At 37.8% G+C, this 16685-nt stretch overlaps 2 protein-coding genes across 2 annotated transcripts; one reads left to right on the top strand and one right to left on the bottom strand.

Moving 5' to 3' along the window:
* The first annotated feature begins 25 nt into the window (after positions 1-25).
* LOC149052532 (lactadherin-like) lies at positions 26-3611 on the top strand. The gene is made up of 2 exons (XM_089204978.1): positions 26-2060; positions 3066-3611. The coding sequence occupies exons 1-2, from the start codon at positions 1851-1853 to the stop codon at positions 3159-3161; spliced, it is 306 nt and encodes a 101-aa protein (XP_089061104.1). The 5' UTR covers positions 26-1850; the 3' UTR covers positions 3162-3611.
* Positions 3612-4050: 439 nt separating this feature from the next.
* LOC149052531 (uncharacterized) lies at positions 4051-12515 on the bottom strand. The gene is made up of 7 exons (XM_089205229.1): positions 11740-12515; positions 9799-9892; positions 9030-9363; positions 8110-8259; positions 7073-7162; positions 6089-6334; positions 4051-4488 (listed from the first exon to the last, which is right to left on the bottom strand). The coding sequence occupies exons 3-7, from the start codon at positions 9346-9348 to the stop codon at positions 4166-4168; spliced, it is 1128 nt and encodes a 375-aa protein (XP_089061355.1). The 5' UTR covers positions 9349-9363; positions 9799-9892; positions 11740-12515; the 3' UTR covers positions 4051-4165.
* Positions 12516-16685: the final 4170 nt, after the last annotated feature.

Genomic DNA, 16685 nt, shown 5'->3' with positions numbered 1-16685 from the left:
AGATAAAAACGTAACTCGAATACATGTAATGCTTACCTCCCGAGTGCTACAAATCTAAATGTGTCTGAAACACTATTTTAGTTTTGCAAGTCGCATTTCTTGTGCTGTTTAAGTTTATTTTTTTTCTGAATCCATTTAGCATATTGTTTCCAAGCTATTCCAGAGCTTCTATGTTACCAGAGCAACTTTACTTTTATAATTAAACAGTTGCAATTTCACAAATATCTGAGGGTAATTGTCGATGTGGGCAGTCCTTCTTGAAAGATTTCTCGGAGGTATAAATGAATAAATGATGAAGCTTTTATTACATACTCTTATTTCAGTTTAAATTCTAGAGCAGGCCGAGTTTTTCTAAAAGCTACTGGTACCTTGAAAAGACCAAGGGTTTTCGATCCAGCAATGAATTTACATGTCAAAGTTGTCAGCTCAATTCGCCACTGTTCGTGAGAATCAACAGGTTTTTTTAACTTGATTGATCCATGATTCTTAACTGTTAATGTATTGTAGATTGTTATGATGCCGATACATGGCAATTTACTGAGAATTTCGTAAACATATTTATTAATCCGAACAGAAAAATTTCCTCATAGTAAAGACTTATAATCAAAAATCACTGAGTCATCAAATCGTCCGTAGTGCGGTATTGTGCAATATTAAGGTAACTGAGATAATTGACGATTATTGCAAAGACTGCAAGTTTTCAGCGATATTTTCTCGTTATCTCAATTGGGAAAAATTCCACAGCAGCTCAGGGATATTTTTTTCTTAGCTACGCAGTATATAACTTCAGCGTAGCAATGGATCACTTTCTCCAGTTCCGTGAAACAAAATCATTCCTCTCAAAGAATTGTCTATAGTCCTTCTCAATTCCTGAAACTGATTTACTTAACCATTGCAGTATTACTCAATTCAAGGCAGATGTTTTTCCAGCACTGTATTTCTTTTACTTCCTCATCACTGATCCCTCAGTGATGGAAACTCAGCTGAGCAATCTGTGAGTGAAAAGGCTCTTAAGGGTCACACCTGTAAAACAAAAAGGGTGCAAGACCTGTACGAATGTCTGGTGTTTTGCAACAACGAAGTCGCATGTCAGAGCTACATTTACGTCATAACTGGTAAAATATGTGAGCTGAATGACAGAACTAAGAAAGAGAAACCTGACGATTTTGTCCAAGATGAAACTAGGTTTTACGTGAGAAAGTGGAAAATCAGAGGTAGTCACTTATCAGTACTTAAACCAGTTCACTTCACACAATTAAAAAGGTATTGTAGCGTCACGAAAAGGGCCATGCAAATGGCTATGAGTGTGTTATATTGTATATTTGAGGCAATACGCCACGGAACAGCTCTAGGTCCCTAAAAGGTGAGGGTGATAAAATAACTATAGGTCCTAAATATCTTGAGGTATATCTTAATTGCTGAAAGAGATGCATCACAAAAAAGCTGTAAGTCTGTACAGCTAAAAGGGATTTTTCACCAAAAAGCTATCAATTTCTTCTTTTAAATATGTTGTTAGCGATTTTTACACAGTTAACATATATCGTCAAAACTTTGAGATGATATTCCGTAAATTGATATCATTTTCTTTCTTCTCGTCGCCGTGTCTTGAAGTTGTAATGATACCGTCAGGATAAATTCATTCGTTATGACTACTGGGAGAGAAAGTCGTGAGCTCTTATAGGCAAGATTAATAGACTTCAGTTACGTTTCCATCTGAGATTTGATGCGTCAAAACCTCGTATTTTTTGTATCTCTCAACAGTTTTTGCCCTCGTAGGAGCAGAAGATCCACACAAGATACCTGAAGCCCAAATTACCGCAAGTTCTTATTATCTAAGTTATTATCCGCTCATGGGACGGCTTAATGGAGTAAAAGGTTGGTGTCAGAAAACTACTGCAATCACCGACGATTACATACAAGTTGATATGGGAGCACTTCACACTGTCTGCGCAATCGCAACGCAAGGGAAGAAAAATGGGTCATTCGTCAAAAGCTACAAGCCTTCTTTCTCTTATGATGAAAGCAGCTGGAGTGTATATCAGGAACAAAACATTGACAAGGTTTGAAATAATTCTACTTTAATCTTCTCTGGCCCGTTTAATTTATTTGTTTGGTGTGCAAATCATCCTTAGAAGATGAATTTATGACAGTCACATGTCAGTTTATGTTTATAAATTGCGCGAAAAAAAGCTCGTTGATGTTATTGAAGATGATTATAAAATACTTACAATCCTACAGTACTGGACGAAACACGTATCAGTCATATCATGGTAATAATACTCAGTGTTATATATCTCAGTTAGTGTGTGCGCTATGATCAGTCAATTAAGTGGGCCGTATTCAATAGTACAACCCTCTAAATTTAAAAATTGTTTAGATTAAAATCTTTCCCCTCTATTTGAACCTGAGATATAATAATTGTCTTTTCATCCTTGCTTCGCGCTTGGGTCATAAGATCGTGCGAAAAAACGAGGTTCCAGTAGTCACAATACATACCAATAAAAGGAGGTAACTAAGATTTTTTTTTACATTTCTGGGTTCAAATGGAGGTTGGGAGATATCAACTCTAACAAACTTTAGAATTTAGTGGGAAATTTAGTGCAATTCGGTGCGCTATTTTGACCAATCATACCACAAACACTAACTGACTGATATGATGAGTGGTATTCATTCTATAATTTCTATGACAAACAATCTAAAAAAAAATTTAAAAAAAACGGCAAAAGTGACCTAGAGCCGTGCTTCCTTTCTACCAACGAGAAGCCATTTGTTCAGATATCTAACATTGGAAATATTACTCAGCAACTCAACGAGAAGTTATATCGATGAAATCGTCACTGACTGCCTCCGAAAGGAATCTGCTCTCAACGTCCGTGGTTTCATGAGGCGTAAATTAAGAGAGTTGCTGTAGAGGGGGAGGGGAGGGTGATTCTGGGTGATGTATGACTGACTTCCCTTAAGATGAAAAATGATGTTTAATTAGTATGATAAAACAAATCTGCCAAATTTTTGTGTAGGCCATCACGCGTGACATGTGATGTCTGAATTTAATTTTGTGCTTGCAGATTTTCCAAGCGAATTCAGACTTGAACACCGTGCATAACCCAGTCCACGCAAGGTTCGCTTTCATCCCGTCACCTTTGATAATTTCCCTTGTATGAGGGTTGAGGTGTTTGCGCGGTGAATACAGCATCATCTCGAGTGATTTTTTTTCTGGAAAAAAAACTACCGTTTCCAGGAGCTATGCAATACATTTGTTTCATTTTCTCTGGTTCATGAGCGAGGCTTGGGTGTTTATATGAGGAGTAAGTCTTGTTTTTGAAGTACTTAGATTATTCCTTGTTTGAAAACTAGTTTAAAAAAACTATAAAAGGATAAATACGTAACGTCGACGTATGATTCTTTAATATACTAGATGCACCAACACTATCCAAACAAAGTGAAAATTTGGTGCTACAGTCGAACCTCAGTTATCAGTTACTGGGTTGAATAGTCCAGATAATCGTGAGGCGGATGATAGAAAATACGAATATTCGTGACTCAAATTAAAACTAAATAGGTATCATGTAGTCAATACATATTAAACAAGAATAAAGGTACATTCCAAATCATTTTAGCATCATTGTTTAAATTTGCCAAAAGCGCATACAAGAATTATTTAAATAATTGAAGATTTACATTGCTATAAAAATGCTGGGATCAATCAATTTGTATCTAGCTGCTACAGGAAGTGCGCGTCCCTAATTCTACCATTCTGTTGGGGCTCAGTAATTTCATTGATAAGACATGTGAGTTACTACAAGAATTATTTAAATAATTGAAGATTTACATTGATATAAAAATGCTGGGATGAATCAATTTGTATCTAGCTGCTACAGGAAGTGCGCGTCCCTAATTCTACCATTCCGTTGGGGCTCAGTAATTTCATTGATAAGACATGTGAGTTACTACATCGCGAGCTCCGCCTTTTTGGCTTGGCTTAAATTATATCTCTCGTTAATATACCCAAAGAATAGTGGCGAAACAGGTCTCCAAAGCTCAGACCGAGAATCGTTGTTATAATAGCTCCAATTATATTGGGTTTTATGAAGGCTATTTACAGAGTTTTTATCAACACTCCTTCTTTACCTTTTTTCCTAATCATATCCTCTTAATAATCTTGCAACTAAGATGTTATCTCGTAGAATACCTCCAGATCAGTAGGGGTAAATAGTTCACTCCCTGAAAAGAATACGCACTTGGCGAACGCAGTGTAACCAGTAGGGACGGCGTAAGTAGACCCACATGTGGTGAAGGAATTTTGAATGTTTCCAGCGTTATTTCGTAGCTGGAAGTCATGTCGCCCTTGATAACCCCCAAACGTTGGTCCATAGCTACTGCAGCGGTAGATTGCATACCGGTACTGAGCTAGTTTAACAGGTTTATAACCATGCGCGTTGTAAAGCGAGAAAATGAAGGCTTTGGCAGCTGATGTGTACCCAGAAGAATCTGCAGCCAGAGAAATTTTTTAGAGGAAAGCTTAGTGATGTAAGATGGTAGACAGTGTCTCCTGAGGGTCTTTGCAGTTTACTCATAGAGCGATAGTCCTCCTCCCCAACCCCCTTCGTCTTTGCCAGGGGCGTTAACCTCGGTCATTGCATCTTACTGAATAGTAGGTAACTAACAACTTTGTTTTTATCTTGAAATGGACCGGCTTTCTTCCCGTCGTTTTTTTCGTAATGGTCTCGAGATTAATTCTTCAAAGATTGTTTGTTGTACAACGCTTTTACTTTAAGCTGTGCATAATTTTCCTCTGTTTGCAGCGGCCCATTAAAGAGTGCTTTAGGTCTTCAAATATTTTTAATCTTAGTTCCTGTAGCTGCTTCAATCGCATTTTGGAAATCTCTTCGCCATATGATTTTGTAACAGAGAGACAATTACTTTAGTTTCCACCAAAGCTGCCGAATGCTTTAAATTTAGAATTTGCTAAACTCTACTTTTCCCTGTCAGGCCTCGTCTTGGCCTTTTGTTTTCGGACTCCATGCCGTGCCATCCACCATTTTCAGCTATTTAAAAGGATTTAAGCTGATTGAACGAGTACGCTTGTCACAAAAAAAAAAAAATTCTGATTCCATCAATATTCGACACTACTTTACTATGCCCGCCGTCTCATTAGCGCTATAAACGGAGGAAAACTACATACCTCTCACAACACCTATTTCGTTATTGGCAGCAAACAGTAAGCAGTTCATAAACATTTTTTTTTTACGCGTGTTGCAAAGTACTTGAAGGATAATAAAAACAATAGCGTCTGTTTGGCGCGAAAATATGCACGGATATCTGTCCATGGACACTATCTGTTTTTTTTTCACAGTGGAGAGGGAAAGGGAGGCTGGAACCCAGGAGAACAAGGGTTGGGAGAGGACGGGAAGCAGGAGAACAAGGGGCGGGAAGCTGGGGATCTATATGAGGGCGGGAGGCAAGAGCAGAAATAAAGAAGGCAATAGTTTGTTGTTTATTACTGGGTATCATTCAGTTAAAAACACTTATCTAGCAAAGTTTTAAAATTCCCATTTAACATCCACCAATGCTTAAAAGAAAATTTTGGGAGCAAGAAAACGTAAATTTTGGACTCGGGTTGGAAAAACAGCATTACTTCTGGTAAATTTGGAAATCCCTTGAATTCGATTACGTCAGAGGTCATGAGATAGCACGACACTTGACACATGTGTCGTGGTATCTCATATCTATCCAGAAATGAACAAGAATGTTAATTTTTGGTACAGTTTAAAAGTTAACCCGGGTTTCTGATCCTCTTCATTCACCTGAAGACGGGAGTAACACAATAAAGGGTGGGAGTCGGGAGGCAAAGGAGCTCAAAAGTAGGGGAGGAGGGAGAACATGGTACAGGAAACGGGAGACTCTAACCCCCCCTTCCCCCACACCTAACAGCTTTCTCAAGTTTCGCTTTAAGGAAAATGTGAGCATCTTAGAACGGATAATGTCGGCGGACAAATATCCGTGCATATTTCCGCGCCAAATAGAGAACTTTGTTTATCTAGCCGCCTCCTATTTGGTGAATAGTTAATAACTGACTAGAAATTCATACTTTGCCAGGACACGTCGGCATATCCACCAAATGTGTAGTTACCGACTTGAATAATGGAAACAGTGGGTCCCTTTCCATCACATTTCGAATGAAATGTTGTTGAATCCCAGCCATCTGTCTTGGCGTGATAACATCTAACGAATCTACTCGAGGAAAGGTTAGTCAGGACTGAGTCTAGGTAAGACGAAAGAGTGCCAATGTAGTATTTTGGTGCGTTGTTCAGAATGCTCGATGATGCGAGGCCACCTGTTGGTAAAAAACCACGTTATAATCTGACGGCACTAAATCTAAGTAGTAATTATCCTCCCTGCAATGTAGTTATAAGGGGTGGACAAAACTCCTTTTCCGCATCTTTTGACGCCTAGAAATTAAAGTAAGCTGTACTTATTTAAGAAGCCAAGACTTATAAGGCCGGTCTTTTACACGAGATCTAACCCAAACCACGGTGTTATGCAATCAGTGGGCGTAAGGCTTTCCCTATAAGAGGGTTGATTCAATGAAATGAATGTTCTTCCACCCTTAGCTCTCGGCCCTTTTGACACTGTTCACAAATATAAACGTTCCGATAAAAGGTTCAGCGAAGTTAAGGATTGATTAGGATGCGGTTCTGTTGAACAACGACTTTTTTTAAATAACCGGCCCCCACAGACGTATCTTGATCTTAAGTGGGAAGAATATGAAATATCTAACATTCTGTACGAATGCATTAATTTCAAACCCCTCCAAGCTTCTCGTTGGTCATTCCCCTAATCTATGAATAACTTTGACTGCTATCTTTCTCATTTGACCTATCCGGCAGACGAGATTTAACTAATTTGCGGAAGGCTAAGTGAGAAATTGAACGAAAGCTTTAACAAAAAAGGTAAAAAGATCGAGGGTTCATGTCTTTGTGTTGCTGCTTAATATATCATTTTGTACCAGAGCAATTGGGAAATCAATGGTTCATGTTCACTTGAATTCACTGCTGTTCTAGGCAATACTTACGGTCACTTGTGCAAATATATGAACCCACTGTATTGCTGCAGTAGCTATTGGCCTCACAATAGTACAAGTCGTATTCACACTCATCAACATCTAGAAAGAGGTGAATTGTTTTTAAAAAACGCGGAAAATAATTAAAATAGGTAATGTTTTTGTACTTGTTCTTCAACCATGTAGTACCCGTATATCGTATCGCTCTTAGTTGCTCTTTATTGTAAAGCCGAGATAAAACCAAAGATATAAAAGGGAAAAAGTGTAACGTCCCGTTACCGTCAAATGTCACTTTTTATGGTTTATAAGTAAGGCGAAAAAAAAATTATTGATAATATTATTGAAGATAATCATAAGATACCAAATATCCCATGGTATTGGACGAAGCACGTACCAGTCATGTTATGTCAATAATACTCAGTACAGATATCTCAGTTAGTATCTGCGCTATGATCATTCAAGGACGCGGGCCGTATTCCTTAGTAAGTATTGCTAATTTAAAAGGTATTTGAATTGGTATCTTTCCCCACTTAGTTGCTTTTATTTTATAACCGAGGTAAAACCGAATGTACGAAAAGGATGGAGAAGTGTGACGTCATGTTACTGTAGAAAGCGGAAACCCCGCCATTCACTAATTCTATCCCTTTTTTCAAATGCACGCATACTCAATGCATTCAAAGACGAGTCCATGCTCTCGGTTTTCACCGGGGGCGAAGTCTTAGTGCTACATGAGATATATCTTAAAAACAAATAACAAGAGAAAACAGTTAAAATATGTTGTCTTATCAAGTCTCTAAAGTTTGCCTGTTCAAGTATTAGACTATCTGAAATTTGACAAATTTAGTCACACAAAATTCTCGTAGCTCTAGATGAATAAATTTCTCCTTTTCCCTCGAAAATTTCAGGTGGCCACAAAGTTTCCTCTTCGAAATTATTGTTTTTCATTTCGTTGTGGTAGATAGGAGACTTTGAATAAATTAAGCTTTAGTTTAGCCAGTCTAGGTTTTAAAAAGATTTGAAATCAGAGGCTTATATAAACTATAAGTTACCTTCCGTTTTCATGTAACAGTAGGCAAACGTTGCCGTGTCCGTCCAGGGATTATAATACCAGTATTTGCCGCTAACGGTTTGCTCTCCTTCACTCAGCTTGATTTCCCTACAGTTTTTAGCAGGAAGTTCAGGAATAGAGCCAAGAGCAGCTGTGTAGAAATGATGAAATAAAATAAGATTAAATGAAAGGAGGTAATTTTGCTTAAAAGCATGTGGTGAAGCTCATCCAAGAGAGATGGTTTTTAAACTTTACTTTCCATAAGGGAACTTGCATCGCAAGACGAGCAAGTAGACAACATTTTTATCGTGTATTTTTAGTTGTCCGGGGTAATTTTCATTGGTCTGTCAGGCAGGAATGATACTCATGGCTGTTTTAATATTTTATCATTGAATATCCATGGTCGTCAGCTGATATTCCTTCGCTCTCCATTGCTCTTTTTTTCAATATGGGGGACAAACATCTGCGTCATATCAAGTTCAAGGGTTATGTCAGGGTGTGTTATTGTCCTGGGTTATTACTTTTTACTCAGGTTATAACTAACTTTTTATTGAAAACTGGATCATTGAGGTAAATGCGTTTTCATTGGCTTAGCCATCAAGGGTTATGAACCTTTATACCATAATTTGTACATTGTGACATTGTGTTCATTTTCACAAAATAAATCTGGCAAGATTTTTCTATACTTGGGATGTTTAGCTAATGAAACAGTTATTCCACCCACGTTTGCTGGATATGAAATAATTACAGACTGTACGGCTCTAACGGCGTCGCTGGCTATCTTTGATCTCATATCCAACAAGCGTGAGTGGGATAATTGTTTATTATGAAAGGGAGGTTTTACCTTATAACCTGTATTAGTCGCGCCTCACAGGAGTCAACAATATGGTACTTGCCTGACACTAAAGTGTTTGAAATTACCTCTATTTTTTGATTTTTCATAATAGTATCGTTCAGAACTCGGCAAAAAGTCTGCAGGTCTGGCTTTCTTCGTACGATCATTCAACTCGCATGTATTTTTTGAAATGACGTAATTAAAGCTTTGACATCTGACGTCACCCTCACAATCCTGGGAACACTCAAACGGGAGTGCCGTCTGTATGGTTTTGAAGATGTTTCCACGCAGCATATAGCCATAAACAGAGTTATCGCCGCTACACGTCTGAGATGCTATTCTAGAAAATTGATCGGCCAGCCACAAGATCACGAACACTGTTTGTAACTTTGTGAGAACCTGCATCTTGGTATGTGTCACCTGGAAACAAAAAAAAATACTCTCCAGCGAACAGCGAGAGTTGATTTATAAAGAAGTTTAACTGAGGAAGGCTTTGATTATGAAATAAATTTGACAAAGAAGAAAGTTTGATAATAAAACAAAAAAACAAAACAAAACAAAATTAAAAACAGGTACGGCAGACTCAAACGATTTGCACCCTAAAATGGATTGTATGCATCGCATTCAATAAGTTCTGGCATTTTCTTATGCTTGTTCTGACAAGTTCTAAACATTGTTTTAAATGTCTACATAACTAGACAATCATAATGCTTACAGAAGAAAAAGTCAATATAACAAAACGGGAAACTTATGATACTTGCATTGTCAACTGTAGGTATACTAACAATAAATAATACAGTACTATAGTATTGCTTACAATACAACATAACATTGAAACATTCTTTAGAAACTTACCCCCTTCAAAATTTTCACTGTCCGTTTAAGGGCAGGATTTAGTCGCTCAAGAATCAGTTGGTGTCAATTCTACCGTCTTCGAGAAGAGCCTTATCTAAAAATAAAATTAGGAGAATAAAAACGTTGTTTGTGGTTTGATTTATTCCCTGGTGAATTCACCAGATCTCCTGCCAGAAGTTGCTATGGTAATCTAACTACAAATGCAAATACGGCGAGAGGTTCTACGCGATTGGAGTACAACTTGAACGGCGATTGAAGTATCTTTTGAAAATACACCGCTCTTTCTCTCCGTTTACCGTCGTTATGACCCACGCAGGATTTTTGGAGAACACCAGAAATGTTTGTAACTCACGAGCCAAAGGCGAATGATTTATAAACTTCTCGGGTCAATATTAACTTAAAAGAATTTCAATTTTCTATGAATTGATGATTCAAATTCACCTTTTACTGAAAAGAATTATAGCGACGATTTCTGAAACTTGAATCCTTCAAGGTTGAGTCCTGAATGTAATCTCTACTCTCTATTCTATTCTCTCTGAATCTCTACAGGAGACTAACTTGGAGTGATTTGGAGGTGAATTTTCCTGGAAGTTATTCCAAAAAATAGATTAACAGAAAAAATACTAACGTCTTTTGCCAAAGCTGCGAGTTTATTGAAGTTGGGAATCCATCAATTTGCATAAGTTTGGTTGACAGGGCTACTTCTGAGGAATTATATTCCTGATCAGAAATTTTTTAAAAACTGGTTTGCTAATTTTATAATACAGATTTGTTTTGAGTTCATCTGTCATGCATCGCATGGCCAGAGTTCTAAAGAACTATTTGGCTGTTCAGAATTATTTGGTTTTGGTTTCAAAATAAAGAATTCAAAAGCTTAGAGTCAATGTGCAATGTGTAAAGTTGGTCACAAATCGGACAGAGAAGAAAGAGCTATACTGCAACAGAATTATTTGGTTTTGGTTTCAAAATAAAGAATTCAAAAGCTTAAAGTCAATGTGTAATGTGTAAATGTTGTCACAAATAGCACAAAGAACTTAAAACGTTACTGCAGACAGAATTCTTTAGTTGTAGATTCAAAATGAAGTATTGAAAAGGTTGAAGACAGCCTTTACGTGTAACGTGTAATTGTTTTCACAAATTCGACATAGAGGAAAGAGCTGTAATGTCACGGAATTCTCTAATTTTGCTTTCAAAATAAGGATTTTTAGAAGGATGAGATCAAACTTAAGGTGTAATGAGTACATTTTGGTACTGATGCGACGAAAAGGAAAAAGCTGTACGGTCAACAGAATTATTTAATTTGCTTTTAAGATAAAGTTTTTAAAAGGTGAGGCCAAACTCGTGGTGTTATGTGCAAATTTTGGTACAAATTGGACAAAGAAGAAAGAGCTCTAATACAAACGCAATTCAAGTTTTGGTTTCAAATTTAAGCAAAGAGACGAATGCGCTGGAAATTAATTTTCTCTGTGTATTGTATAAGTAAAAAACAACGTAAAACTTTCTTCAGTGCCAAGTTCATAGCGCAATTCTGCTTTATTTGGACACCAAATGATGTTACACTTTATTAATGAAGTATGAATTCAAGCGTTAACGTTTGAAACCAAGAAACAGTAAAAACTGCTGCTCTTAACGATTAACTATTAACACAAGGGATTGTATAATCGCTAGCATTTGCAAAACTGAAAGCGCTTAAAAATGTGCCATAAGATTTTAAAGCATCAAGAGACAGTTAAGTTTTCGATTTTAAAGAAAGACCCACTCAAAAAGAAAAAAAAAAGAAGTTAGTGTAGGTCTTGACGAGATGTGAGCGCCACTAGGCAAACACGATTTATTTGATGACTTGAAAGTAAACGATAAAGGAAGTTAATGTGGTTTGAAGCCTTCCAAGCGCCCAGTTGATAATATCTAGTACATCTACGAGTACTTTTCCCATCAACTTACCCCATACGACATGTTCTTCTCTCAACGATAAGTCTCTCTCCATCGCAGTTCTCGCTTGAGTGAAATGATGTTTATCCTGTATTGCTCTTAAAATTACATCACAATCAATAATTAAAGCAAGTCACAATGGTTTTCAATACTATCCTCCACGTAGGATCTCAACCTACGTCACCAAGACAAGGAGCAGACTAAATTAATTTACCTCTTATGTTTCGATGGAAATGTCTCATACAGGATGTGATGTTTAGTCTTCTTTTCGCCACTGACAAAAAAAAATTCTTCCTAAACAATGTTATTGATAAAATACGTTAGAAATGAAGATCGCGAATAAATGTTTGTACATAGAGAGCTCTTGTGTAGATAAGACTCTTAAAAAATTGACAGGGGGCAAAATTAGTTGAAATTAAATTATAAAAAAAAAGCTTAACTTTACACTCTCACGTTTTTGTACAAAAATAAATTTCACTCAACTGATTCGTGCGTTTTATGAATTATCATGTGAAAATATTCATGTGAAATTTATGACCCGCCTAAACATAATTATGCAGAGAACGATCTAATGAACTATCTTATTGACTACACGGATAATGTACTTGACGCCCACCCACAAACCGTCATTGTTCTGGGCGGAGATTTCAATCAGTTGGACATGGATGGATTACAACAATTGTCTGGCTGGTATGCACTGGTTGATTTCCCGACGCCTGGCGATTTACATTTGGATAACTGTTTAACGCACCGGCCCGATTTGTTTACAAGGTGTTATCCTCTTTATGTGTCAACAAAATCGGATCATCGAGGTGTGATTTTGCCAGCAAGATCTAAACTTTGCCCTGTGTGTCGTAAAGTTCACACCCGGGACAGACATCTACATAGGAAACAGGATTTGTTCATGGCTTAGGTTGAAGAGGACTGGCCAGAGGTACTTGATACCAAGAATGTAAATGAGGCGGTGAACAAAGTGGAGGTAACCATACGGGGTCACTTGGATAGGTGTATGCCAGTAAGGGTAGTCACTATGTCATCACGTGACCCTGCCTGGATGACCCCTTTTGTTAAAGCCATGTTGAGGTCGAAATCGAGGGTGTCCGATGAAGCTCAGCTGAAAGAGTTGAATAAGAGGATTTTGGATGTGATCAGTGAGAACAGAAAGCGACATAAACAGGGTGTGATCGGCTCGAGGCAATAGTGGAAAGGCGTTCATCTGGTATCGCAGCGAAGGAATGCAGCCCTTATTACCTTAGATCATGAGTCACTTAATCAGTTAAACGAGTACTTCGGCAAAATATATGCAATGACAATAACTACATTCAACCAGTTGATGTTCACATTGATCCAGATGTCAAGGCTCCAACAATCCCTGCGGGACTTGTCTAGAGCACTCTGTCTAATCTGAAGAAAACGGCAACCGGCCCAGACGAAATTCCTTTTTGGTTTTTTAAAAGAACACGCGGAACTACTAACTACAGTTATCTCTTATGTGTGGAATCTTTCCCTGTCAACTCATTCCTGGCCTGAATCTTGGAAAAGAGCGAACATCAGGCCATTCAGTACATAAGGTTGACGTACCTAAGAAGAATGGTGATTTCCTGGGAATCAATGTAACACTGGTGATTGCTAGAGCTCTTGAAAGGGCTGTATACAACACACATGTCAGATTCATCATGGAGGATCACCTGAGCAGAGGCCAATTCGCGTACAGAGTTGCGTATAAAAGCGATCTAAACACAGTGCAGAACTTTTTAAACATGTTACAAGCGGCGTTATATTTCAGTTCCATTGAATGTCAAGGATATCACGCATATGCAGGATAAGAAATTAGTGGAGCTAAGGCTCTAAGCCATCATTCGTTAAATAAAACTCTGCCGAAGCCTAAACCCCAGCAATATAATTTACGTGCAAGGCTTGCCTCCGCCCAAAGATTAACACAGAACGTTTCATGAACACATTTGTGAACAGACTAATTTTTGAACACAACCTGTTAAAGTTGCATTATTTAATTTTGGCCATAGTATATTATTGTAGCTATCATTACACAGTTTTTTGCTTATGTAACATAGTATATTTATCTTTTATCTCATGGTTTACTAAAGACTTCCAAGACTTCAAAGAAATGGCCTCTTGGGAAATTGTGCAACAGCTTGCGTTTTTGATCTTCCTAATAAAGTAAGTACTTTTGTTGCAACTAAGATGCAACCTCTGAAAATGTTAGCATAATATAGACGTTACACAAGGGAGATCACAGTCAAGTGTAACTTTCAATCCTAGATCAGTGTTAATCGCTTTCTGAACAACTATGTCATCCGGGTTTTTGCATATCCCATGTTTTCTTTTTCCTTAGTTTTTACTCCATTTCAAAGAGCTGAATTGTCTCTTACGCCTAAAAATATTTTTTCCAACTCCTTCAGGTGGGATCGCCAATTATTCAGTATAATTTAGGTTCATGACAGCGAGTGATAGCGCCGGCAGATGATTAAAATTGATTAGGAGCGGGTTGTTTTGAAAAAAATACAGAAGTTGGTAGCCTTGATGATGATTATTGTAAATGCAGTAAGACAAACTTACACGTTCTGTCTTTCGTACACACTTGACTGCCGGCCATCTTTGAGACTTTCTTAACAGATTAATATCAGTCATTAAAGCGAGTCAAAATAGATTTATTTTCAAGGGCATAAAACATAATAGAACATGACTAGAACCATTCATTGGTCCAAACCTACCATGTTTATGTTTCTAACCCGTTCTAATCACTGAAACTGAGAATTGTGTCTATTTACCAACATATTTTCGTTGATCCTTTTTTGAAACGACCAGGGTATACATTTTTACGAAAGAATCGTAAGAAATCACCGGCTTGGGTGAACAAATTTTAAAGCAAATACAAAATATGTTATTTGAGCTGACAAGGGCATTCTCATGTTTACGTAAGATTAACATACAACAAAAAATATGAAAAGTACACGCGACTTCTATCTTATGCACACATTCGGATCGGGTCGAGGGGCCTGTTCCACGAAAGTTCCGTTAACTTAACGGACCCGAGACAATATTTTAAAATCAGAATTTTAAGATTGGTGCAGCATGTTCTGGCACTCTAACCAGTCCATTACTTCCACAGTTAGGCCATGTCTGGCCTCTTTAAAGCATCCACCAACACTTTTACCATTCCGTTATGCAAGACTAAGGAGGGTTCATGCAGAAAAATTGCCCTGTTGTTGATTTTCTCATTTACTGCACGAACACTTCGATCCTCATACAAGGGTACTGAGAAAAGGTTACCGGATAAAATCGAAGGTATCTTGCTTGGACTGGGTTATTCAGTGTGTGTTTTATAATGGTATTCAAGTCTGAATTCGCTTCAAAGATCTGCAATGAAAAAAAAAACCACTTAATCATAAGGGGAACTTTATTCTCAGTTAAGCTGCTTCAAAGAGATTGCTCCTTCCCTGATACAGTTTGTTTACTAAATCTGTATTAAGATCTCATTGAATCCCTTAGCTGATGTCACTGGACGAAAAACCAAAATTCTGGTTACGTAAGTGTTGCCGAAACCTTTGTTTCCTTTGCGGAAACGTAACGGCTAACAAGTGTTTCCATAGACAGACATATTTCAGTCGCTGTGGACACAGCAGAACCGGACCACCTTTCCACATGTTTTTGATGGAGAAGAGGACAAGATCTGTTATCACTTTGAGAAAACGGAAAAACTCAAAATTTTAGAGAAAACCGAGATTACCCTTTATCCTGAAGGTTATTTATTATTCTTACGTCAATTTTAACTATTCCCAACCGGTAAATCCTCCCTCAGCCTGCGCATGCACACAGAAAATACCTGGCCGTCACGTTTCATATCTTTTCGACGTTTTGCTCTTTATATGCAGTCCAACTGGTACCATCGGTGGAAAAGGAGAGCCTGTAGCTTTTTATAAACGATCCGTTTGCCTTTCCTTGCGTGGCGACTCCGCATACTGTGCGTCCTGCTCCAATATCAACCTGTATATAGTCATCGGTGATTCTAGAAGACTGCTGACACCAACCGCTGTCTCCATTGAGCCGTCCTTTTTGTGGATAATAGCTGAGGTAATTGGAACTTGCAGTGATTTGGACGTCAGGTATGATGTTTGGATCTTCTACTCCTAAAGCCTCGCAAGATAGTACAGCTGCAAGAAATGCAAATTCGTAACTATTTTGATATTATCTCAACACGTGCGTTGCACTGGTTATCAGACCTTTAACAGATTCTTCGTACGCCACGGTATTTTCTTTTGCGGTTTCCTAGTAATTGCTACTTTAAATGTAACATCGGTTTTTCAAACAAATGCAGATACCTCTCACCTCTGATAGTGGTCCGCACACCAAGCTACGGACTTTGTTTTTCTGCTCGTATTTATGGTCCAAGCACGAAGAGGGTCATAAATCCGAGCAGAAAAAACAAGGTTCCGTACCACACCACTGACCGAGATATTTACCATGAGACAACGCGATAAATAGAGAATAATACATATCTACAAGCAACCATGTATTACTTTGTTTATCATGTAAACACGATGGCCCTTAAGTGTCAAGAAAAGTCAACTTAATTAATGAATTAAAATAAAAGGATCGACAATCCCCAAGTAAAAGTAGTAAACTGCGTTAGGGTCAAGGCTACAAATGAAAAAAATACGTTCAAACATTCCAAAACATAGAAAATCCTCATTGATTACGTGTGCTTACAAGCGATTTCGTAAACTCAAATTGCCAGGAACCTGTTTAATTACACGATCACTGACCTAGGACGCTTCCTTCAAAATGTGATGACTATCAATTTTAGAGACTTGCTTACGCCGTTCGTTCCTATTTGAAAACTTTCTAGGCAAAACAAAATCCGTTAGATATATTCTTTTCTCTTAACACCACGACTGTATAAACATTCCAAACGATAGGACAAGAAATAACTTGAAGAA

This window comes from Pocillopora damicornis, chromosome 1, assembly GCF_964200805.1.
Source record: "Pocillopora damicornis chromosome 1, jaPocDami1.2, whole genome shotgun sequence".
Lineage (NCBI taxonomy): Eukaryota > Metazoa > Cnidaria > Anthozoa > Scleractinia > Pocilloporidae > Pocillopora > Pocillopora damicornis.
Note: the sequence above shows the minus strand (reverse complement) of the source record. Positions and strands in the feature narration are given on the sequence as shown.

Bases quoted from the DNA above. Each gene is read 5' to 3' on its own strand.
- LOC149052532 (XM_089204978.1), top strand. From the start codon at position 1,851: ATGGGACGGCTTAATGGAGTAAAAGGTTGGTGTCAGAAAACTACTGCA. The intron at 2,061-3,065 runs GTTTGAAATAAT...TTGTGCTTGCAG, and splicing joins AGGAACAAAACATTGACAAG to ATTTTCCAAGCGAATTCAGA.
- LOC149052531 (XM_089205229.1), bottom strand. From the start codon at position 9,348: ATGCAGGTTCTCACAAAGTTACAAACAGTGTTCGTGATCTTGTGGCTG. The intron at 7,163-8,109 runs GTAACTTATAGT...ACCTCTTTCTAG, and splicing joins CTGTTACATGAAAACGGAAG to ATGTTGATGAGTGTGAATAC. The intron at 6,335-7,072 runs GTAAGTATTGCC...TTTTACCAACAG, and splicing joins ATATATTTGCACAAGTGACC to GTGGCCTCGCATCATCGAGC.